Source organism: Muntiacus reevesi, chromosome 1, assembly GCF_963930625.1.
Source record: "Muntiacus reevesi chromosome 1, mMunRee1.1, whole genome shotgun sequence".
Taxonomy (NCBI): domain Eukaryota; kingdom Metazoa; phylum Chordata; class Mammalia; order Artiodactyla; family Cervidae; genus Muntiacus; species Muntiacus reevesi.
This window is the reverse complement of record NC_089249.1, coordinates 175525093-175551033: the sequence shown is the minus strand read 5'-3', so window position 1 is coordinate 175551033 and position 25941 is coordinate 175525093. Positions and strand designations below refer to the sequence as shown.

Here is a 25941-nt window from a genome sequence, read left to right as displayed (position 1 = left end):
CTGAAATCAAAAAGAATTTTGTGAACTGAGATTCTTTCAAGTTACCACCAAAATCTAAAACTGGCGCATAGAGGGTAAACAATAAATATCTGAGGAATAGATTCTTAGAGTAGCTCTATTTGCGATTTATAACTATTTATGAAATAGGGTATTGGTAAGTTTTATTTTTTCATTAAATAATAATAGTAGCATAACACTTCTTGAATGCTTTCCATATTCATGCAATATGCTAACACTTTATATGCACCATCTCTTGTAATGCTCACAGCTACCCTGTTAAGTTGCAACCATTACTGTGTCCACTTTCCAGATAAGGATACTGAAGTCTTGGAGTTTACACCACAAATCCAATAAGCAGTGGTGCTGAAATTTAGGCAGAATCCTTCATCTTTAGGCAATTAATACCTAACCTTCTTCATTAAGTTACTTTAACTTGTTATAATCTCTTTCGTTTATAATGTACTGTATAGAGAGAATGACTTACTTATCTTTGTAATTTTACATTGGGGTGTGGAGGGAGCAAGGAGCTAAAATATAGTAGAAAAGGCAATAAATAAGAATCAGGAGACATACATTGTACCCATCACCTCACCTTCACCAGTTTAGCCTATCTACTAAATACCCCACAGGTAGAATGCTGTACCTGGCACTGGGCATAGGCAGTGAACAAAACCTCAGAGCTGATATTTTGAGTGTGGGAAGGCAGTTAAAATATCAAGTAAGCAAATTACACAGCATCTGATAAGTGATACAGAGAAAAATAATGCAAAGAAAGAAAAAAGTACTTACAATAAAACTAGGCAATATGATGCCATTTATTTTAAACTATATATGTATATTAAACATAAGGATAAAGAAACACATTGAAGAATGGTAATGAATATTAGTAGTTATTTCAGGTTAGAGACAGTTCAGATAATTTTAACTTTTATATTTTGCTTAAAAATCTTAAACATTATTTATAAAACAGGGAAAAATAAAAGTATCCTATTATGTCAAAAGAACAAAAATCCACAGAAATATATAAAAGAAATAGGAGAAAACAGCATATCATTAGAAATGACAGAGGGGCAGTAATCTCAGCTACTAGAGGAAATTCCAACCTTCACAAGCAATTAAATGCCATCTAAAGATGAAAACATTCTTGAAGCAGACTAAGTTATTAGCATGTGGCAAGCAAACGGGAATAAAATGTTAAAAGAGTGCGCGCCCCCCCACCCCCCCACCCAATAATACAGAAGAAGGTAAGCACCGTCTTATGAATGAGCTAGGTTAGGGTTTCTTAGTAAACTGTTAAGAACCAACCAAGTGTAAACTTCGGGTCCCCTTTGTCTTGTTCTATCTGATTTTCTTGTATGCCTGAGAAGTCTGCTCCAGTCAGGTTCTCTTTAGCATCAAACCAGTCTTCATTCACTTCTCGGTAATTTTTGCAGTCAGAGAAATTGAACAGAATTAGCAATGAGTTATAAATAACGTTTAACATTGGGATGTAACCTGAGTGATCTGCCTCCCAGCTTTAATTAACACGGATTCCTAGCTTATTCAAAGTCTTATTTTCCCGATTACAAAAAGTTACTTATTTATGTCTGGCTGCACTGGCTCTGGGGCTGCCTGTGGGCTTTCCCAGCTGCAGTGGGCAGGGGCTCCTCTTCACTGTGCTGAGAGCTCCTCACTGTGGCGGCTTCTCCCGCTGTGGTACACGGGCTCTAGAGCTTGGGTTTCAGTAGCTGAGGTACATAGGTTCAGCTGCTCTGCAGCATGTGGGATCCTCCCAGGCCACGGAGCAAACCTCTGTCCCCTGCATTGGCAGGTGGATTTTTAACCACTGCATATCCAGAAAATTCCCATATTTTTATGATTTTTAATTATCCTTTACTGAAGAAGAAATATCTTTATAAACAGAATAATAGTAAACATCTGTAAAAAGAGGTTAAGCAGTGCTACAGGTCTTTATTTCATTAAAAATTGAATTAATGATCTTTCTGGAATGATCATAATCTTTTCATAGAGAAAAGTAAAAAAACAAACCAAAAACCACACAGTTTACAGAGATATAAACTGGACAGAAGAAAGAATTTTTTAATTGGAAAACATGAATCAAAAGAGTAAGTCTGTATTATTATTTGGCATTGTCAGATATATAAAGTAACCTTAAAGGTATCAAGTAGATGTAATAAGAACATACTTAACATTCATAATCAGAATTTTGTCATTCAGTTAATTAAAAAGTTTAACCTAATAGATGGGCAGAAGGGATATTTTAAATTTTATTATTTACTTTCTGGCAATAACACAAGACAAACATTTTTATACTAACCTTTATCATCAAGCTTTAGTTGACTCAAGTCTACATCTATATCACCATTTTTTGAACCACCCTTTTCAGGTGATTTATCTTGTTTAGGATGAACATTGTCAAGTAACAGAGGTGTCTGAGGATTAATAACAAAAACAAAAATAATAAATAAGGACTAACAGTTATTATGCACTCTTACTATGTGACAGGTAGCTTTACTGGCATTATTTATCCCTCACAATAAGAAAGGCTGAGAGACAAAATCATTACCAACCCAATTCACAGATGAACAAACTGAACCTAAGTAACCTGTTTATTTAGTCTTATGTCTGTCACACACGAGAATTATGATTTGAAACTAGCTATACAGTGGAAGCAACAGTTAGAACTGGACATGGAACAACAGACTAGTTCCAAATAGGAAAAGGAATATGTCAAGGCTGTATACTGTCACCCTGCTTATTTAACTTATATGCAGAGTACATCATGAGAAACGCTGGGCTGGAAGAAGCACAAGCTGGAATCAAGATTGCCGGGAGAAATATCAATAACCTCAGATATGCATATGACACCACCCCTATGGCAGAAAGTGAAGAAGAACTAAAGAGCCTCTTGATGAAAGTGAAAGAGGAGAGTGAAAAAACTGGCTTAAAGCTCAACATTCAGAAAACTAGGATCATGGCATCCAGTTCCATCACTTCATGGCAAATAGATGGGGAAACAGCGGAAACGTAGCTGACTTTATTTTTCTAGGCTCCAACATCACTGCAGATGGTGATCGCAGCCATGAAATTAAAAGACGCTTACTCCTTGGAAGGGAAGTTATGACCAACCTAGACAGCATATTAAAAAGCAGAGACATTACTTTGCCAACAAAGGTCCGTCTAGTCAAGGTTATGGTTTTTCCAGTGGTCATGTATGGATGTGAGAGTTGGACTATAAAGAAAGCTGAGCGCCGAAGAATTGATGCTTTTGAACTGTGGTGTTGGAGAAGACTCTTGAAGAGTCTGTTGGACTGCAAGGAGATCCAACCAGTCCATCCTAGGGGAGATCAGTCCTAGGTGTTCAATGGAAGGACTGATGCTGAAGCTGAAACTCCAGTACTTTGGCCACTTGATGTGAAGAGCTGACTCACTGGAAAAGACTCTGATGCTGGGAAAGATTGAGGGCAGGAGGAGAAGGGGATGACAGAGGATAAGATGGTTGAATGGCATCACCAACTCAATGGACATGGGTTTGGGTGGACTCCAGGAGTTGGTGATGGACAGGGAGGCCTGGTGTGCTACAGTTCATGCGGTCACAAAGTCAGACACGACTAAGCGACTGAGCTGAACTGATATAGTGACTGCATGCGAGGTGGTAGTGGTTTAGTCACTAAGTTGTGCTCGACTCTTGCGACCCCATGAACTGAAGCCTGCCAGGCTCCCCTGTCCATGGGATTTTTCCAGAATTCCAAGAATACTGGAATGGGTTGCCATTTCCTTCTCTGGGGGATCTCCCTGACCCAGGGATGGAACCCAGGTCTCCTGCACTGCAGGTGGTCTCTTGCATTGCAAGTGTATGCTTTGCTGACTGAGCCACCAGGGAAGCCCCTGTGTGTGAACACCATCATTATTCAGCAAAGTGTTACAGCCACTCACTACAAGTGCCTGAGACGACTTTTGGAGGTATGCATGTAAGTATTTTTCCACATTGATATTTAAGTTATATGCTTAATGTATGCTTATTTATACCTTTTTTTTATGGGGAGTCTAATATTTCTTTCCCACACATAAGTTACTCTTCACATATAATTTTTTTAAAAAAGGAGAATCATTTAAAAAACACAAGCAAACAACATTATAGATAATACAAGACCAAGAAAAATTATGAAGAGGTACATAAGTAGTTGAAATTTAGAAACACTACATACTTTCATGTATAACTTAATGAGACAGAAGAAGATAGTTTCAGAATAAAAATTAAGATTATAAATGTTATCCCTGCTTCTTGTACTTTTAAAGATTGTTCTGCCCAAATAAGCAGGTTACACCATTGCTACCTTTATAACGATGAAAAACAAAACCCCTCCAGAACATCATATATCATTAAATGGACAAGTTGTTTAAGCAAACTATTTAAGTTATAAAAATCTAATTTTAGACCTGTTAACTCTTTGTGGATAATTGAGACTTTCTTTTTTTAAAGAACAGAATGATGGAATAACTAATTTGCTAATTTATTTTTAATCATTTATCTTAATAAAAAGGAATATAAACCAATGAAGTATTTATTTCCCTTTTGGCTTTGGGATGCATCTTACTGTTTATAACTACCCAAATAATAATATAACCACAGGGTTAAGACCAAAGTCAGAAAGCAGAAACAAACTTCAGTTTTCTTACTCCATTGATAATGAATATAATTCATGTTTCTCTATTACTTCAGTTTTCAAAGTACTCTTACACAGACTGTCATCTGACAAACATCAATTAAGAAAACCTATGAAAAGCATTTAAAAACTATTTTAATCATTTTAGCAAAGAAGTAATGAAAACTTAGCTCCATCTAAAATGAACTGGATATTATTTTATACTACCTCATGAGATGAAGGCATAGCATATTAGTTTTCACTACCCTGGATTAACATGATGGGGACCATATACTATGATCTGCCAGAGACAGTCAAGTTTTAAATTAATTGTCATGGTGAATTATTAACATCACTACCTTTCATCCTCAAAGTCTCCTGATTTGATGACAAACTGTGTGGTCATATTACTCAACATATGCTACTGACATCCATTTGATCAGGACATTATGTTCCTTCTAATCAGCCACAGTCCGCAAATGGTAGTATGATTCTTTAGTAGTATGAACCACCAGGGAAGCCCCAAAGTAAGCCAGCTAAGTGAAAAGAAGGATGTGAAAGCTCCTAAAAATTAGTTTACTTTGTGCAAGCCATAAAATTAAAGACTTATACTGACGAACTACTTAAAAAAAAAAAATCTCACTTGAGAGAGTGTCTTCTTTAGGCTGGAAGAACCAACATCATGTGTACTTTGATTATCTAGTTCAGAATCTGCTCCTGAAAAGCTAAACAGATTAACATTTCATTAAAGCATTTATCAATATTCTGAATATGGAATGAAACAGAAAACAAAGTTAACTGAATTAACCAATTTTTAAGATTTAATAAATTTCAAATTAAATGAATATATAACTTACATAGGTGACTCTTCTTTCATTAGCTGCAAAGAGAGAGAAGGGAAGAAAAAGCTTTTAGTTTAAAGTGTTTCCTGTCCAAACAAAGTAAAAATTTTATTTGTAAAACATAAATACATACCCTGGAAGCAAAAGTAGAGAAGGCAGATAATAATCTTGATTCTATTGACAAGGGAGGTAGTTCTTCTAGTGGTATACCCTTGTTTATCTTTTCTTTCAAATTCATGTATCTAACTTTTAAGTCTCCTAAAACTGACAGTAGTGCTGGTCCTAATTCCTTCTTAGTAGAATTACTTGATAAATTCCTGTTCAAAAGTTAAGTTCACAGAACTAAATTATTTAGGCCCAAGCCATCCATTTAAAACTAATATCAAATTACACATCTATATATATTTACTTCTAACTCTAATAGATCTCTAAAATATTTTTATAAATGTTTAATAACAGAAAATGAATCACAGAAGATATGCTTTTCTTGGGCCAGTAAAAGCAAACCTCAGTATACAAATAAGCCAGAAAGAACGTGGTAGAATGCATTGAAAAACACTCCAACTGATTTCATCCACATTTGGACTTTATAAACACTGACTCTGTCTTTTTACTGGATTCATTATCCCAACACGCACTGTTGCTTGTCCATGAAATTAAAATATACTACATTCTAATTACCCTGATGCTTTGAAAAGGTCTTTGAAAAGACCCTGATGCTGGGAAAGATTGAGGGCAAGAGGAAAAAGGATGACAGAGGATGAGATGGTTGGATGGCCTCACCGACTCAATGGACATGGGTCTGGGTAGACTCCGGGAGTTGGTGATGGACAGGGAGGCCTGGTGTGCTGCAGTTCATGGGGTCACAAAGAGTCGGACACGACTGAGCAACTGAACTGAACTGAATTACCCTTAGGCTAGTGAAAAACCCAGTTACAATCTACCCTCTTTTTGCCCTTCAAAAATGAAAACTAAAGAAATTTTCTAGAATAAATTTATAATGATAGGTTTCTAGGAAAATACAGATTTAAAATTAACAATCACCTATAACTATAAATCAAGTATAATCTTTAAAAACTGTGAATCACTATGATATATACTTGAAACATATAATATTATAAATTAAAGAACAGGTAATAAACAAAAAAGCCCTAACAGTCACCTATTTAGTCCTTCCTCATCTTCCATCACAAGTCTGTAAATATCACTGCAATGGCGACGGCACAACTGATAGTGAACATTTAAAAGATGCGACTCGGCTTGGATGGCTCTCTGCATTATCTGCTGACAGCACTTCGATGGCAAATTCTTCTCTACCTCTTTAGGAAGCTGAGGTTCCCTTTGAAACAAAAAATTGGATTAGATAAGATTGCAAATATTTTTCTGTGTTAATGACAAAGAAAGCCTCCAGAAACAGATTTTAAATTTTTATTGTTTCTCTATTAAGTTTAAATCAATTTCCACTAAAGATAGAAAGGCTGTAGAAAACAAGGATGTCAAGAGTCAAAGCTACATATATTCTTTTTAGAAGAGAGTAAATAATTCTCAAATTCATACTTTTTTTTTTTTAACCAAGAAAATAATTCTAAAATAAAGTACTAACTTATTTATCCAGAATCAATAGATTTTCAACTTAAGCACTGGTTTTTAAGTTATAAATATTCTGGAGGAAATGGTTTTTACACATTACCATTTAAACAGAAAATATAATTTACATTTTAAAAATAATAATGCTTGTGTTATTATAAGTACTTTGCCATTATCATATCAAAAAGCTCCAAAATCACTACTTCTTTTGAATGTTAACAGTTCTTCCCTTCCTACTAGCTGCCACTTCTAACTGTTCCCAAATACTTCTGTCTCTTGAAACCAACTATTTAATTTTATACAACTGGACACAGGATTAAACTCATTAGAAGAAAAAGGATAAATGAAGGAAAAAGTCAATGACCTCAGAGCATGAAAACTAATTTGACTTCTCAGAGATCTCCCCCTTTCTTTCCTCTTCCCCACCACCTGGTTCTCCATGAATGCAAAGTAAATTATACAATGAATTAAAATCAGGACTAAAACACTCCAGTACAAGTATTTATTTATCCAATATATGATTTTTGTCCAAATGTGCTATCTTGTTTTGGTCTACAGGGGATTGAATGAGAAAACAAAGTAATTAAATCAGTGTGAGTCTGGGTTGGATAAACAAAGATGACATCAGCTTTCTGAAGGAATTATTCAGACTTAAATTTCAGTAAGTGAAAAGCTTTAATGTTCTATATTATTCTAATATTTATGTGTTTCAAGACAAAAGGCTGAAGCGGATGATCTCTTCAGATCCTTCTCAGCTATGATTCTATATGGTTAAGTACCCTATGGGCTTTCCAGGTGGCACAGTGGTAAAGAATCTGCCTGCCAATAGAAGAGTTGCAGGTTCAATACTTGGGTCGGGAAGATCCCCTGGAGTAGGAAATGGCAAGCTGCTCCAGTATTCTTGCCTGGAAAATTCCATGGACAGAGAATCTTGGCAGGCTACAGTCCATAGGGTCACAGAGTCAAATACAACTCAGACTGAGCATGAAAGTACCCTACACAAAAACCAAATTACTACTTTATTTCCTCCTGTATTTTGGGCTACCTGATGCGAAGAACTGACTCACTGGAAAAGACCCTGATGCTGGGAAAGACTGAAGTCAAGAGAAGGGGACAACAGAGGAAGAGGTGGTTGGATGGCATCACCAACTCGATGGGTATGAGTTTAAGCAAGCTCCAGGAGTAGGTGATGGACAGGGAAGCCTGGCATGCTGCAGCCCATGGGGTCGCAAAGAGTCGGACATGACTGAGTAACTGACCTAAGCTGATGTATCTGCAAGCATATATTCATTGGAAGGACTGATCCTGAAACTCCAATACTTTGGCCAACTGATGCAAAGAGGTGACTCGTTGGAAAAGACCTTGATGCTGACAAAGAATGAGGGCAAGAGGAAAAGGGGGTGACAGAGGATGAGATGGTTGGATGGTATCACCAAGGCAATGGACCTGAGTTTGAGCAAATTCTGGGAGATAAGTGAAGGAGGGAAGCCTGGCATGCTGCAGTTCATGGGGTTAGAAAGAGTCAGACATGACTCAGTGACTGAACAACAACAATCTGGAAGTATATACATCTGACTTACCTTTCAGAATGCTTCTTTAACTCTGTGAACTCCAATGTTTTTAACTCCAGGGAATCCTGAAAACATTATTTAAAATCAAATTAGACATATATGACAAACAATACATGTTGTATCTGTTAAGATGTAAAATCCAACTTCTAACTGATTTTGTGGCAATAACTGCCCCCAGAGAAGAACACAGTTGGTAACAATCTAGTCACCTTTTCCCTTCATCCAGCATTTTCTCACCAAAGCCTCAGAAATCCCTGACATAATTCAATGAACCAAAAAGTCTACATTAGCATACAGTACCTTTATAAAGTCAATATATAAATTTTTATTATTAATCATATTGGTTTTACCTTATTTGGGACATTTCTGTTAGGTTTTAAACTGTCAACGGAGAGAGATTTCCCTGAAGGTCCTTTTGTCATAGCCATCTGTGGATCTTTAGTATCTTGAATGTATGACCAATCTGTGTTACAAGCCACACTTCTTTGTTTCTCACTTTGCCATTCACTAGGCCGTTTTTTATTCATCATTGTTATCTCTGTGTTGCTTGATGTGGATACTACAGAAGATCTTGCACTTGTTGCCCTGCTTGTTGTAAAACAAGCCCTAAAATCAGCACTAACATCCACCGTCTGATTAACTGTGACTGTACAACCTGCTGCATCTGTCACTGATTTGGGACACGGTCCTTCCGTATTGCAAAAGTGTGCTTTACTGATGGTATTGCCATTAGCAACTTTCAGGGAGCCACTTTCTTCTACTGCCTGATTATCTCTGATTGCAGACCTTGGTAGAGTAATAGAAACATCTAAGGCTATGTTAGGGGTGCTTTGTAGGCTTTCATAATGTGAATACCCACAGGCAGAAATTACTGAATCATCAAAAACAGAGGAAGTCTGACAATCTTTACAAGGCTGGAGTAAACTCTCTAAATCTTTGTCCTGAGGCAATGTACCTGGATTGTCAAGGTGCTGTAACATTTTGTCCTCAACAATTAAATTTCCAGTAGAATCTTTACTTTCAGTTAATTGAGGGCTCATTTTGCAAGTATAAATTTTAGTTTTTGATGCTTTCTGAGGGTTTAGAAAACCCGAAGACTGAGACTCCTTGCGCTCAGGATGACTGCTCCTGAGCACAACTTCATCCAACACTGTGTGAAGCAGTAAACTAGCCTCTTGCTCCTTACCCTTTCCATGCTTAGGTGCGGGAAATGCTCTCAACCTAACAGAATTCTGAAACTTAGAGACACGAGGTGAATCTTCTCGTCCATAAACATCAACTGAATCTGAAGAGATGAAATTACTTTCCCATTTAACTTGATTGTCTTCTAGACTGCTAGCACATTTAACTTCACAGCCTGAATTTCTTAATCCCAAAACTTCCAGATTAGGTATGTCTAATGTTTTTGCCTGGTCATATGATAAATGGTTATTTATATTCTCTTGTTCTTCTGCACTGTGATATTCCTGCTGTGAGTCTTCATCTATATCAGGCTTTTGCACATCTTCAGCAGTTTTTTCATAGTCATCATATGAAATCTTGTAGATTCTTTCCAAGTCAGTAGTCTTATTACCTTGATATTCCAAAATATCAAAAAACACATCTTCTCTTTTCTGCATTTCAGAATCTAATTCTGAATTTAAATGAATAAGACTTTCATTCTTTAGTTTTGACTCTGAATAATGTACAGTGTAGGTTTCATTCAGGAAAGCATAGTCAGTACTATCTTCAAATTCACTTGACTGAGAGTGAGCACTCTCTATGTTAGTATCTGGACTTGTGGTAAAAGATGGCTCCAATAAATCTGTTTTGTCAATATTGCTGATTTCTTTGTCATTAGCTCTTTTTTCTAATGCCAAGGAATCACAGTAATCATTAAGAAAAGTCAATTTGGCTTCTTTACAACCATTAGGAGATAACAAATTTTCTTTCTCAGGATTAGAAGGTTCATCTGTTTAAAAAAAATAAAAAACGATAAAATGTTAGCAACATCACAGAATTTAAACATAAGACCTTAGTCTGGCCCAAGCGCTTCCCAGTGGAGGAATACTGTTTATATTATTCATGACAAATATCCCTAAGTAATTGCTACTATGGACTGAATTATGTTTCCCTCAATTTCATATATGTTGAAGCCCTAACTCCCCATGTGGAGATGGGACATTGGGAAGTAACCAGGCTAGATGAGGTCATGACCCTCAAAACGGGATAAGTGCACATAGAAGAGAAGAGACAGCAGACAGCTTTCTTTTTCTACCATGTGAAGACATTGCAGGAAGGTGGTCATCCATTGATACAAGGCAGGAGAGAGCCCTTATCATATCTGACCATCCTGACACTGATTTGGACTCCCAGCTTCCAGAAGTGTGAAAAAATAAGTATCTGTTGTTAAAGGCACCTCAATGGTATTGTGCTATAAGAGCTGACTAAGTAGAATAACTAAGGTTACTATTTGCTGAAAAATCCACTATTTCCCTTCTGACTTGAAAAAGAATTTTTATCATAAAGTCCTCTTAACAGTTAAAACTACATGTATTCATAAACACTTAAAGCTTAATCATCTTGCTTTTTATGCCCTTGTTATTTTCTCTTCTACCTTCATGACAGAAAGAGAAATTTTAGATCCACATAAAGAAAAAAATCTTCCCTTGGGTAGCAGAGGTCAACCTGTCCACTTTCCACTTATTACCCTGAAGGCAGCTATACCTGTCAGTAGTTCCTGAAAGCCTGGCTGGACATAAACCCTCTCTTCTAGCTCACTTCTCTTTCTTAAATTTTCCATCTACCTGAGAGATCCTGTTTAGGTTGCTCATATTTACCAGCAATCACCTGAGTGATCTGTCAAGTTAAAAACATGCTGAATCTCACCTTACTGGTAGGAAGGCTTAACATATAGCAACACTAGAGAGGGAACTATTAATATCAAGTCTAATTACACTTAATTATTTCTCTCCATTCAGAATAAAGCCAATCAGACTCATCTCTTACCTTTCTGAATGTTTCTTCCATTATTGTAGTAGCCTTTATTAGAAGCTGTCTCAACCACTGCAGTAGATTGCATCACTCAAGGATGTATATCCTAGAAGAGGTATAAACACTGAACTATGATACTCAGCATATATTTTAAAAACTATTAGAAAAACGAGAATTTGACATAGTAATTATAGTCAAATATTCTAATATCAGAAGGCTAATAAAAGAGCAAGACATTTGAATAACTTTTTTAAAGACATGAACAGAGGACTACAATAAAAGATTATATCATTTAAATATTGTGTGTGCATGCATGATCAATCACTCAGTCGTTTCTGACTCTGTGACCCCCATGAACTGTAGCCCGCCAGGCTCCTTTGTCCATTGGATTTTCCAGGCAAGAATACTGGAGTGGGTTGCCATTTCCTCCCCCAGGAGATCTTCCAGACCCAGGATTGAATCCATGTCTCCTGCAGCTCCTGCATTGGCAGGTGGATTCTCTACCACTAAGCCAACTTGGAAGCCCATTATTTAAACAGATAAGACATACCCTTTTAGAATTTTCAAGGAACATTTGGAAAATGTATTAGGCTACCAAAAGCAGAAAAGTTCTAGGCCAAGTGAACAAAACTCTAAGCTGAATCATAAAAAGAGTCATGGCTCCTCAATCAATTCCCAGACCTGTGTAGAGACCTAGAACTCCTTAAATGAAGGGGAGGCTGGGTCTTCTTGAGGAAGAACCCCAAATACGCTACTAAAAATACTCTTCCCTAAATAGCCCCTATAGCCTTCTTCTGGAGTAAGAGTACACTGGGGAAACAGTTGTTAACCTTTGGGGTTATAGACTTTCTGCAGATATTATAATAAAAGTCTCAGAAAATGCACATACATACACATATAATTAAAGGATTTATGGACTGCTATACTACATTTAAAAGCAGAAAGTTTATAACTCCTAGCTTAAGGGATTTTAATTAAGCCAATAAAGATTCTACTCTAGGAATGCCAGGTAAATATTTAAAATAAAGAGCAGATGTAAAGAAAGCCAGTTTATCAAAATAATTAACATTAAAAAGAAAAGTGATTTCTTTGCTTAGTTTGCATTCTCAGGAATTGTTCACATTCTTAAAAAGTATTGAGAATCCCAAGGAATATTTGTTTATGTGGGTAATATCTATTAACAATTATCATATTATAAAGTAAAACAAAACCTTTCAAAATTTCAAATACTTAAAATTTATTCATAAACAACCCACTACTTAACACAGTGTATGCTCAGTTGCTTCAGTGGTATCTGACCCTATGTGACCCTATGGACTGTGGCCCGCCAGGCTCCTCTGTCCATGGGATTCTCCAGGCAAGAATACTGGAGTGGGTTGCCGTGTCCTTCTCCATGGGATCTTCCTAACCCAGGGATCAAACCTGTGTTTCCTGCACTGCAGGCAGATTCTTTATAGGCTGAGCCACCACCATGTATTCAGTTCAGTTCAGTCGCTTAGTCGTGTCCGACTCTTTGCGACCCCATGAATCGCAGCACGCCAGGCCTCCCTGTCTATCACCAACTCCCGGAGTTTATTCAAACTCATGTCCATCGAGTTGGTGATGCCATGCATTAGGGAAAGGCAAATCAAAACCACAATGAGACAACACTTTACACCTACTAGGATGGCTATAAAAAAAAAAGAGAGAGAGAGAGTTAAGTATTGGTAAGGAATGGGGCTTCTCAAATAGCTCAGTGGTAAAGAATCCACCTGCCAATCCAAGGCGAGATTGATTCTTGGGTCAGGAAGATCCCCTGGAGAAGGAAATGGCAACCCACTCCAGTATTCTTGTCTGGGAAATCCCATGGACAGAGGAGCCTGGTGGGCTACAGTCCATGGGATACAAGAGTGGACACAGCTGAGCAACTGAGCCTGTGTGCGCACACACACACACACAGGCAAGGAAATGGAGAAACTGGAACCCTCTTACATTGCTGGTGAGAATTTAAAATGGTACAGCCATTTTGGAAAACAATCTGGCAGTTCTTAAAAAAAAAAAAAAAGAATAACTACATGATCCAGCAATTCCATTCCTAAGCATATACTCCTTTTTATTCTGCTCTCCCAGCTCTCATTTACCAAACCATTCCCTCCTTCCTGTGTTTTCAATCCTAGAACCAAACCAGAAACTGCTCTCCTTTGATACCTCCCTCATCCATACCAGGTCCTGTCAGTGACCCACCAGAACCTGACATCTTTTAGTCCAGGGACTGCTGCCTCTTAACGTGGATCTGGGCAACAACCTCTACCCGGCCAGAATAATCTTTCCTAAATGCAGATCTGATCAGTTCACCCTCCTACTTAAAGCCAAGCAACAGACTGGCATCATTCCCTGGAGAATGATTAAAATCTTAGTACCGTCTTCACCCCTCCACGGGCCTGGGCCACGCATTCACCTTGGCACTTGTGGGATACACACACACACACTTCCTCACACAGGCTGCGCCAAGCACGTTCACCTTGGCACTTGTGGGTTTCACACAAACACACGCACTTCCTCACACAGGCTGCGTCAAGCATGTTCTTCTCCTGGCCTTCAATCACCTACAATTCCTGCTCAACCTTCCGATCTCACTCGCAGTAACCGTTTCTTAGGGAAATTTTCCTGGCCCTTCACACAGCAGCAGGAACTTTTGTCAGTTTGGACAACACCCCACGCTTTAGCCATCATCCCCCGCATTTTGGAGACTAACGTCCAGCGTCCACTTTTGGCTCTGGACAGTGTCTCACTTGCTGCTGTACCCTGCCCGCCTGCTCTAGAGACTCCGCTCGTGTTTGTCACAACGATAAACACACGAGTGAATTTCCACCTTTCTCCGGAGAATTCAGCGTCCGGCCCTGCCACTCGGCTCTAAAAGAGATTTGGGAGCGCAAGACCCTGTCTCCGGGCCTGCTAAGTGAGACTGGGGGCCTCACTTGGAACAGAATGCAAAGGTACCAAATTGGGGGATTCTAGAACTCCAAGGCCATCCGACGGACGCGCAAACACCGCGGACCACGATGGCACCCCCAGACCCCAGCCGCTTCCCCTTGGGGCCCGCGGGAGGAGCCCTCGACTGCCTCCTCATACCGCGCAACCCTGGGCGGGGACAGACCATCGGCGGGGACCTGCCGCAACTTGGCTTCGCTAGCCCGTCTGCTCACGCCCCGGCTTCCGCTCTGACCAGCCGCAGCCGCCCGCCGCACCTCAGAACCGCGCTGTTGCCGCCGCCACGAGTGAAGCCTCCTGTCGCGAGCGCCGCTTCAGAGAAAGTGCTGCTCCGCGTGCAGCCGCGGGGCCCGTCGGGTAACGGCCGGGGACTCCAGCCAGCCGCCTGGTGGGGCGCTCCCATTGGTCAGCGTGCATAGGATCGGCGCCGTGATTGGCCAGGCGTACGCGGGAACGAGGTCGCCCGCTGTGATTGTGCGCTGGCCGGCGGCGGGAGCGGAGGTGCCGCCCGCGGGCTCAGCTCGCAGCGACGCCCAGCGGAACCTTAACTGCTCTGTAGCCTGCGACCTTTGACTCTTGTGTGGACGGCGCGGCTGTGCAAAGCCACGGGGAGAAAGAGCTGGGCGGTGCCACACCCTCGCGCAGAGGCCCCACTGCCTTATGGTTTGGGCTCGGTACTCTCCGAGTCCCGCTCCCACAGAGTTGGGACAACCACGCCTGATCGCCCTCCTCGGGCAGCTGTCCCCACAGACCTGTGTCCTTTCGTGTCTAACTCAACCTGTCCTCCCACGGGCAGTGTTTATCATGAGCAGAAACAGGATTGGGGTGAGAGAACTTGGCCTCGGGCTCAAAATTTGCGGGGGGGGGGGGGGCGGGCATTAAAACCCTGGGTAATCAAGATAAATGATATTGTAACGAGTCGTTTAAGGAAATCAAACATAATGAAAAATCCAAATTGGACAAAATAGCCATATCAGTACTCCTAATTTTTCCTTTTGCCTCCAGCTCAAATATGGCTCCTCAAGGGACCATTATCCTGTCTTTAAAATGAGCATTTTCCCATCATTTTGTGTGTGTTGATTTTGACTTTTGCTTAAATCATTTCGTTTAAAATCGTTTAATGTTGCAATGCCTTCCCGGGTGGCGCTAGTGGTAAAGAATCTGCCTGCTGATGCAGGAGACGCCAAAAAGAGGTCGGTTGGGTCCCTGGGTCAGGAAGATCTCCTGAAGGAGAAATGGCAACCCACTCCAGGATTCTTGCCTGGAAAATTCCATGGACAGAGGAGCCTGGCGGGCTACAGTCCATGGGGTCGCAAAGAGTCAGACAGGACTGTATGCACTCCCACCCCCCACCCCCCACACACATAGATTGCATTAAAATCAGTTTTTGGATGCCACCTCCAGTTATTACCCCCTAGCCTTGGGGCAGCGGGATTTTTGCTCCTAGTAGTTTCTGGTGTCTCCGTGTGTAGCCTGCAGCACCGCCTTTCCTGTCAGGCAACTCTTATATAATCGATTTGGGGCTTCCATAATTTTGATGTGAAGTGTTACATTTTGATGAAATTTGTCAATCCATTTGTGATTTAATGTAGTGATTTTATCCCATTTCAAGTACAGAATAATGGTATTTACACAATAGTTTTTACTTGGCTTTTATGATTTGATTAGTTTAGCATTTCCTTTATTTCTTATAACTGAAACACTTTAACTTACTAAAGTCACATGAATTTAATGTAGAAAAATGTAAAGAAGAGAATAGAAAGTCCTTGTAATCCTGCTTCTCACGGAGCCTCCCTTTGATTGTTTTTTGGGAGTGCTACATAGGAAGTTATAATTGGAATCTTCTCCCATGTGGACTTTCGTGTCCTTTTGCATATTTATCTCTATTCAGGAGCTGCTAACATTTTTTTTTTCTTATTCCACAAACACCTGCTGAGGTCTTACTGTGTATCTGGCAGACCAAGGAGTACAAAACTTAAGGTAGTTCCTCTGAAGGAGCATACAGTCTAGCTGATACCAGAGAGAAGTCACTGGGAGCTGAAATGTGTGGAATAGACTGAGATACCACAAGAGTGGGGCCAATTTGTAGAGCTCCTTTAATGGCATGGAAACCACACTCTGGGAATTCTCAGGAAATGCAGTGGGAAAATATGGTAGAGAAAAACCATGTGTGCCCTTGTGAGTTAGGCTGGCTGTCCAGGGACCTGTCTGTCATTTCACCTTTGTATCCGTAACACCTGGCAGAGGCTACTCACTGCCCCAAACTGTCTTTTATCAAAATTATCTAGATTTGCAGTATAACAGACAACAATTAGAATAATTTTGTGAGAGTACCTCCCAAAAACTCAAAGTGATTTTCATAAGAAACATGTTAAATCTATAAATTTAGGAGAAAGTTACATCTTTATGATATTTATTCTTACTATACATCTCTGTAGTTTTTCATGTCTTAACATTTCTGAGCAGAATGTATAGATTTCCTTGGGCTTCCCAGGTGGTGCTGTGGCAAAGAATCCGCCTGCCAATGCAGGAGATGCAGGAGACGTGAATTCAGTCTCTGGGTTGGAAGATCTCCTGGAGTAGGAAATGGCAACCCGCTCCAGTATTCTTGTCTGGAAAATTTCATGGACTGAGGAACCTAGCAGGCTACAGTCTGTGGGGTTGAAAAGAGTCAGACATGACTGAGCACACATACAGAGATTTCCTTAATATAGGTCCTTATATTTTTAAGGCTATTACTGTTTTGTTGTGGGGAGAGTTACTTTTCACCATTATGAATGAGATCCTCAATGAAATTATCTAAATCTAACTAGTCAGTGTTGATATATAGGAAAGCTATTGTTTTCTGTGCATGCATAACTTATCTTACTATTTTAAGGAACTTTATTTTCTTGGGCTCCAAAATCACTGCAAATGGTGACTGCAGCCATGAAATTAAAAGATGCTTGCTCCTTGAACAAAAAACTATGACAAACCTAGACAGCATATTAAAAAGCAGAGACATTACTTTGCTGACAAAGGTCCAACTAATCAAAGCTATGGTTTTTCCGGTAGTCACGTATGGATGTGAGAGTTGGACCATAAAGAAGGCTGAGCACCAAAGAACTGATGCTTTTGAACTGTGGTGTTGGAGAAGACTCTTGAGAGTCCCTTGGACTGCAAGGAGATCAAACCAAACAATCCTAAAGGAAATCATCCTGAATATTCATTGGAAGGACTGATGCTGAAGCTGAAGCTCCAATACTTTGGCCACCTGATGCAAAGAACTGACTCATTTGAAAAGACCCTGATGCTGGGAAAGATTGAAGGCAGGAGGAGAAGGGGACGACAGAGGATGAGATGAGATGAGATGGTTGGATGGCATCACTGACTCAATGAACATGAATTTGAGCAAGCTCCAGGAGATGGTGAAGGATGGGGAAGTGAATCTTCCCAACCCAGGGATCGAACCTAGGTTTCCCACATTTCAGGCAGATTCTTTACCAACTGAGTCGCCGGGGAAACCTGGGTAATGCTAGAAAAGTATTAGCTTTTGTAATATTCAGCCATCTACAAACCCTGTTTGTTGAAAAGTCTTTTACTATGTTGTAGAATCTGACTTTAAAATTTTACTTATGGTTTTCCATCTATACTGATAAATAAGATTGAACTGTAGCATGTAGTAGGCCATGAAATTGTATTCTCTGTTCTGCCCCCCTACTCTCATAAGCACTGTAATGAGTAGTCAAAAGCATTATGAAGGTTGTGATCAAAGTTAGTAACATAACAAGAATATTATTTTCATTTATGATTAGAAACAGTCTTGTTAATCTTTTAAAAGTGGGGAAAATTATCTTCATAAATTTGGATAACTGGCCTTTACACTTCCTAGATGGTGCTAGTGGTAAAGAATCTGCCTGCCAATGAGACGAGAGTTGATCCCAGGATTGGGAAGATCCCCTGGAGTAGGGAATGGAAACCCACTCCAATAATCTTGCCTGGAAAATTCCATGTTCAGAGGAGGCTGGCAGGATACAGTTCATGGTGTCACAAAGAGTCAGACACAACTAAGTGACTGAGCATAGGACTCCAAAAGAAAGAAAAATAACGGAACAAGAAAATTCTGATGAATAAGATGGTGAGGAGTGAGTGGTTTGATGAATTGTTATGGTTTTGCTGATGGGCTCGTAATATGGTGACCACAGTTGAAGAACACCTGGAGATGGTCTAGGTTGGTCCCCTCAAGCAAAAATGAGCCTCAGTTTGCAGCTTGCAAGGCCTTTTGTAAAGATTGAAGAATGGAATCTTGCTCTCTGGACAGTGCAGGGTCAAGATTTGAAGAACATCATGGAAAGGGATGCTGGGCTGCCTCTGGAGGCAGGCTTGGGAGCAGACTCAGGCAAGGAATTCACATGCTTATGCCTGGTCTTGTAGCCACAGCAGTACTTTCTAAATTGTGTTCTGCAGAGTCTTTGTCCCAGAAGGTTCTGAAAAAAGCAGTTTCCATGATCAAACAGTTTGGGATATTGTACCTCGTCCATTTCTCTTTTAAGAACGCCCAATGACATTCACAAGTAAATGCTCGATAAGCAAACTCTTTGACTGTTATCACTGTTACTGAGGAATATTTATTTATAGAATTCTTTTCATCTGGAGCCCTTACTAACATTCCCAGGAATTAGTGGTTATGGCTTGGGAAACACTGGGCCTATAGGAATAGTTGTAGTCGGAATAATGAAGAAGCAACATGTGCTACCATTTGTTGAATGCTGTGCAGCAAACACATCTGAGCATTGGACCCCTGATGCTGAACTAGCCCTTGATCTCACGGTGGAGCAGAATGCTTATGGGGAGGGGCTGGAGTCTAGTTCTAATCCAGGGCCCTCCATTTTGTTGCTGTGTCCCTTTAGGGAAGGTACCTGATTTCTCAGTGCCTTGGTGCCCTTATTTACAAAATGGAGGTAGCTGGAGAACCCACCTCAGTGGATGATTGCAAAGACTAAATACGATTCTAGATGTGATGGAGGTGGTGACATCATCAGATTTTTAAAAAATTTTAGCCTAGTAGATTGGAAGTGTGAGGAAGACTGGAACAGGGGCCCAGGGAAGGGTAGGCTGCCAGTGACAATGGCTTGGCCCAGAGGAATAGCTTGGCCCAGACGGGAAAAGGATGGACTTGTGACAACCTTTGTAAGCAGAATTGATAAAGCTGGGTGCCTGAGATGAGCATGGAGATGGGTGAGGAAGAAGGAGGGATCAAAAATGATACTTGGGCCTCTGACTAGAGTGGTAGCCTGGATAATGGTGCCACTGTAGTGATTAGAATCTGGGGAAGAGGAGCAGGCGACTGGGACGGGGAGTGGAGGGGAACAAGGAATTCAGTTTATGTCAGAAGACTTGGCTTTGCAGGGCGAACTAGATTTTATATTTCTAAACTGTTTATTGCCTTTTGTAATCTCTTCAGTAAGTAACCCTTTGCTGATCCTCCTTAGTGCCCTCTGCTGGCCCCTTCTCCACTCAACCCCCATCAGATTGTTCTTGGCTCTTGCGCCCTCTAATTGTTCATACTCTCTCCCTAGGCATGTCCATAAGGAAGGCTGAGTGCCGAAGAACTGATGCTTTTGAACTGTGGTATTGGAGAAGGCTCTTGAGAGTCCCTTGGACTGCAAGGAGATCAAACCAGTCAATCCTAAAGGAAATCAACCCTGAATATTCATTGGAAGTTGAATGAATGAAGATACTGAAGTTGAAGCTCCAATACTTTGGTCACCTGATTTGAAGAGTCAACTCATTGGAAAAGATCCTGATGCTGGGACAGATTGAGGGCAAGAGGAGAAAGGGGTAAGAGAGGATGAGACAGTTGGATAGTATCATTGATTCAGTCTACAAATTTGAGTGAACTCCGGGAGATAGTGAAGGACAGGGAAGCCTGGAGTGCTAGAGTCCACGGGGTTGCGAGTCGGATATGACTTAGCGACTGAACAACAACTAGGCAAGTCTAGTCCCAAGATTTGAAAAATCCCCTCTCTGCTGATGACTCCTAAATCTACACCTTTACCCAGGTCTCTTTCCTGGGTTCCATACTCAGTTCCCTGCCATCCTGGAGCTTACATTCTAGTGGGGGATGAAAGTAAAAGTGAAAGTTGCTCAGTTGTGTTCAACTCTTTGCGACTCCACGGACTGGAATTCTCCAGGCCAGAATACTGGAGTGGGTAGCCTATCCCTTCTCCAGGGGATCTTCCTAACCCAGGGATCAAACCCAGGTCTCCTGTATTGCAGGCGGATTCTTTACTAGCTGAGCCACAAGGGAAGTTCAATGAGAGCTGGTAAATAAAATGAGATCTCTTGTTTCTTAGACAATAAGTTGAGAAAAATGAGTCAGGAAAGGGAATGGGGATTGTTGAAGGCTGGCAGTTTTAAACAGAGTGGTCAGGAAGTAATCGCTCCTCCATCACACAGTTGTTTTTTTTTGTTTCTTTAGCTTCTCAAACTTGATTAGGCCTAAATGGAACTCCTTAGCCTTCCTCTTTGACTTACTGTGTTGACTACATTTCACTTTCCCTGTTTCATCAGGCAAGATCTTACTGTTGTGTTGTAGTGTGCATCTCAGGCGTGGGGGTCATTTCTGTTATCACACATTAGCACATCTGCTTGGTGTCAACAGATTGATTCTGCTCAGATGATTTTTTTCTATGTATTCCTATAATACCTCAATGTGTTTATTTGAATATTTCATGCAGATAGCACTGTAAAATATTCTTGGCACAAGGAGACCAAATTTCTCTTACCCAATGAAATGCAGCCTTGTGTACCCCAGATCCAGATAATTCTGGGGATGGACCTTTTTTGGGAATGTTTTCTTAATTATATACACACAACTCATGTCTCCTACCTCAGCACTCTCCAACTGTCTACACTAGGGATACTTATAGATGATATTATCTTGGTTTGCACTTGCTAATACCCTGAAAGCTGGCCTGCTAAACCAGCATTATATGAAACCCAACATATACAAAGAATAACCTGAAATCAGCAAGTACCAAAATGACTTCTACTTTTGTCCTTGAAGATATTAGAGTTGTCTCTACTCTGGTCTGTAACTTCTTCAGTTTACTTTTTATCCTAAGAGTGTTGATTCTTATTGTGTTCTATTCCTATTCACTGTGAATACACCTTCTTTTTTAAAGAGGGAAAGAAATATGGGTTGATTTGATAATGCTGAGAAAATGAAAAGTTGGCCCAAAATATATAGAAAAATTAGTACAAAATAAAGATCTTCTTTCTCAGTGGGAAAAATAAAAACCATATTGCTGAAGTCTTTCAACATTTCAATTTTTAATTTTTCTAATAGTACATTCTTTAAAAGAAGTTAACAACTTCAATTTTCCAAATATAAGGATTCAATAATGCGAATGAAAAGCTGTCATTTTTCAGTTAAGCTGTTGCCTAATTACCCTGGAAAAAAGTATTCTTTTGATTGAACTGATGCAAAAATCCCTTAGAAAAGCTTCATTGTTGCCTGGAAAGAGTCTTCTTAAGGTCACTTTTACTTCTAGACCATCCACTTGTTTCTAGTGAAAGAGTTTTGCTTGGTAATGGCTTGTGGTTCCACAGTGTTTTGTGTATGAAAAGCGTAGACTAAGAGATACTACTGAAGTCGCTCAAATTGTAGCTTCAGCCACGAAAGAAAGTCCCAACACTGAAACATTTCCCCTTAATGTTCAGCAAGACACATGGAAAGAGAACTCAAGTCCCACTTTTGTCTTTACTCCGATCACCACTTTAGACGGCGTGAAGAGGTTGCCGCGCCATCGGAAACAGAGCTCCATGGCCCACTGTGCTTATTAAACAGCCTGCAGGTGCAGAGTGGCTGCCCCAGACCGGGTCTCAGTCTGCAGACGCAGGCATCTCGTGGCTGCCGGGGCTCCAGGCAAAAGCAGGGTGCTCCCCGGCGTGTTCTCTGAGAAGCAGGTGAAGAAGCAGTGCTCCTGGGCAGCAACAGACCAGCCTACGAACCCGTGGTCTCCACCCACCCATCCGTGTCCTGTTCAGAACCGGCCTTCACTGTTGGGACAAGAGGACGCTCCTGCTGGCTTTCATCTTCTCCAGACGCTTCACTAAATGGCCGTTGCTCACCTCGAGCTCTTCTGTTTTGTCCAGTGCAGAGCGAAGCTGAAAACAAAGGTGAAAGTCAGCAAGCTTTGATTCTAGCCCCACTGAAAATCACACTGATGACCCAGACCCACCAAGATCCTGAAGAGACACACATACCTACAGGTGTGTTTGTGTATATTTCTGAATTTAAAAAGTAACACAAGGCACGAGATTCTGGCCTCATGAGTAACTAAACTAGGGACCCTCCCTCAGGAACTAGACCCAGGCATGGCACAGTCTTGGGGATCCTGGTGGTCTCACAAAAGGTGAGGCAAACAAACACAATCAAGTGCTGAGCCAGACCAGCTGGAGAAGGTGCTCCCCACAGCCCTGTGCAGCTGGGTTTCTGCATTTTGCAGCCAGAAACCAAAGCAAGAATGCCTGAGGCCAGGATGGTCGTACCCGGGAGCCAGGGCCATAGAGCCTGGGAGACACAGCAGAAGCCACGTCAGTAGGGAGCTGCCTGGACCAGCAGGCAGCGTGCAGAGTGGGGGCACCCCAAGGTGGGGGTTCACGGCCCTTTGACTGTAGAGATCTGCATCGTCGGAACAGAGTCTGCAGTTCTGGTTCTGATCCAAAACCCTCCAGGTGGCTGGGTGGGGTTCTGAGACAGGTGAAACTCCCCTGCCCTGGCTTTCACCAGGGCAGACACAGAAGCAAGCCCCTCCGTGGAAATTTCCCCAAGGCGAGCCTGCAGTATTCCTATACATTCAAATCAAGCACAACCTTACGAGACACCAAAGACAGGATGGGACAAAGCATTTGAGTCACAGAAGCAATAAACAACAGAAACAGGCCTGAAAGACTGAACATGCTTTGGTTGTCAGTGTGGAAAACAGAACAGCTGCATATGAAATCTTTAAAGAAATGAGGCTATGATCAACAAAGGAACTATCAGGAATGAGTATATTTCAGAAAACAAAAGGAGGCGAGCTGGAAGATCTCTAAAAAGTGTACATTTTGCAACACTGGGAAGTAAGGAGACAGGAAATGGAAAAGACAAATGGCAGAGAAATACAGAGGGGTCCATGAGCAGATCTGGTATCCTCTGATCAGAGTCCCAGGGGGAAGGCGGTCTTGCGGGAAGAGGAGTTACTTAAGGAGATCGTGGTTGAAAATTTTCCAACATTTATTTAGAAAAGAGACCTCACGAATCAAAGAAACACAACACATCTCAAGCAGAAAAAATAGCAGTAAACCCACATATATTAGTGTGAGATGTAGAAAATCAAAGGAAAGAGAACAGCAGAGCAGCTAGACAGTGGAAAAAAAAACCACCTAAAAGCCAAAAAATACTGGGCTTCCTCAGTGGCTCAGTGGTAAAGAATCCACCTGCAATGCAGGAGAGGCAGGAGACATGGGTTTGATCCTGGGTTGGGAAGACTCCCTAGAGAAGGAAATGGCAACCCACTCCACTATTCTTGCCTGGGAAATCCCATGGGCGGAGGAGCCTGGTGGGCTACAGTACACAGGGTCGCAAGAGATTGGGAACGACTGAGTACACACTCGAGCAAAAAACAGATTGATAGATTTTTTTAGGGGAACCCAGAGGATGGCAGCATGATAGTTGCAATCACTGTGGCCAGAAAAATGACTGATGGTTGATTTAAGCTCCTAACCGACTGAACTACAGTTTCCTTTATGATGTGAGCAAGGCCCTTCAGAGTGACCTGGAAGACGTAACAATGAATGGTTTAGCAGCAGATTTCCAGGCAGCAGATCCTCACCCTGCTCTCCCAAACAGAATATCATTACCCATTCTTTTCCTAGAAATAACCTAGAAAATTTACCTCTCTTTGGAGTTTCCGTTTTTCAGCCTTAAGTTCATCTTCTATTTTTTCAGCATTTTCAGCAGCCTGTTTATAACGTGATACTTGACTTTCTAACCTTATGACCTGGAAGGAAAGGAAAAAATCACGTGTATAAATTGATAGGCCTGTTTTCTCTCCCCGACTGCTTGCTTATATTTGCGATCCAAGGGTGTAAAGTAGTAAAAGGAGAGAAGACACTGCAGCACAAATCATGATCTAGCACGTGGAGCTGACCCATAGGTTCTAGCCACAAAAGCTGTTTGTTCACACTTACGAGCAACCCAGTACTGGCACCTATCAGGGACTCATTTCCTCTCTGACCCTTGTCCCAGGTGCGGTTCCCACCGTTCTGACCCTGGGACACCACCCTCTCTGATGAGGGTCAATCCTTCAGAACAGGTTGGCAAACAACAGCTCCCTCAGGACCTCAGCTCCCGTTCGATCTCTCCCAGCGGTGGTGGGGTGAGGAAGCAGGAGGGAGGAGAGAGACAAGGGACTCAGAGAGGGGTGACAGGAGGCAGCTTTGGGGTGGCACCTGGGGCTGAAGACAGATTCTGCTGCCCTCAAAGGCATGCTTCCAAACATGCATTGCTTTGGAGGTGGGCTTCTCATTTTTGTTTCTACAAAAATTCTCAGAAGTTCCAGCCACATATACCCACGATGGAGGGGACAAGAGGACCTGTTTTTATTTTTCCCTTCAGTTAGGACACAGTCTGTCCCAGGGCCCAGTATGCTAGAGGTATGAGTGCCCCAAATCAAGAGATCAGAGTGAGCCCTGGGCTGGGAGGGAAAGAGGGAAAACCCAGGCAAGAGGGACATGCCTGCATCAAGTGTTTGGTAATTAACCATATTTTTTTTCGTTTTTTTTAAAGAACTTTCAAGAAAACTCCCCATCCACATTAGGTACTTTCTTCAACTAACTTTGTTTATAAAAGATTGTTGTTGTTTAGTCACTAAGTCATGCCTGACTCTTTTGCAACCCCGTGGACTGTAGCCCACCAGGCTTCTCTGACCTTGGGATTTCTCAGGCAAGAATACAGGAGTGGGTTGCCAGTTCCTTCTCCAGGGGATTGCCGTGACCCTGGGATCAAACCCACATCTCCTGCATTGGCAGGTGGATTCTTTACTTCTGAGTTACCAGGGAAGCCCTATAAAGGATTGACATTGATTATAAGTGTCCCACTTTGTGACCCCATGGGCTGTAGCCCGCCAGGCTCCTCCATCCATGGGATTTTCCAGGCAAGAATACTGGAGTGGGTTGCCATTTCCTTCTCCAGGGGTTCTTCCCGACCCAGGGATCAAACCGGGGTCTCCACACTGCAGGCTGACTTTTTACAGTTGGAGCCATAGGGACGGCCCTATAACAGCCCAGATCCTAGCAATGACCTTTCCCTCTCTATGTTCTCTC

General features: G+C 41.3%; 2 protein-coding genes across 8 annotated transcripts in view; both read right to left on the bottom strand.

Moving 5' to 3' along the window:
- RBM44 (RNA binding motif protein 44) overlaps nucleotides 1-14979 on the bottom strand; it is a 28729-nt gene extending 13750 nt beyond the window's left edge. Inside the window, exons 1-10 of one of the 4 annotated variants that reach the window (XM_065917154.1) lie at nucleotides 14847-14979; nucleotides 11635-11725; nucleotides 8997-10600; nucleotides 8656-8711; nucleotides 6651-6827; nucleotides 5622-5805; nucleotides 5504-5526; nucleotides 5290-5371; nucleotides 2319-2432; nucleotides 1306-1435 (exon numbers count right to left, since the gene is read on the bottom strand). In XM_065917154.1, the coding sequence (XP_065773226.1) occupies nucleotides 1306-1435; nucleotides 2319-2432; nucleotides 5290-5371; nucleotides 5504-5526; nucleotides 5622-5805; nucleotides 6651-6827; nucleotides 8656-8711; nucleotides 8997-10600; nucleotides 11635-11707 (2443 nt within the window). In that variant the 5' untranslated portion in view covers nucleotides 11708-11725; nucleotides 14847-14979. Of the gene's footprint in view, nucleotides 1-1305; nucleotides 1436-2318; nucleotides 2433-5289; nucleotides 5372-5503; nucleotides 5527-5621; nucleotides 5806-6650; nucleotides 6828-8655; nucleotides 8712-8996; nucleotides 10601-11634; nucleotides 11726-14755 lie in introns of all 4 variants that reach the window. The other 3 variants (XM_065917156.1, XM_065917155.1, XM_065917157.1) reach the window with 3 other exon arrangements.
- A 6900-nt stretch (nucleotides 14980-21879) lies between these two features.
- The window catches only part of LRRFIP1 (LRR binding FLII interacting protein 1), a 160985-nt gene continuing 156923 nt past the window's right edge, over nucleotides 21880-25941 (bottom strand). For all 4 annotated transcript variants that reach the window (XR_010660797.1, XM_065917138.1, XM_065917148.1 and 1 more), the window contains 2 exons: nucleotides 24513-24617; nucleotides 21880-22740 (listed from right to left, as the gene is read on the bottom strand). Coding sequence is in view for 3 of the 4 variants with exons in the window: in XM_065917138.1 (XP_065773210.1) it covers nucleotides 22630-22740; nucleotides 24513-24617 (216 nt within the window). In the remaining variant the exon portion in view is untranslated. The remainder of the gene's footprint in view (nucleotides 22741-24512; nucleotides 24618-25941) is intronic.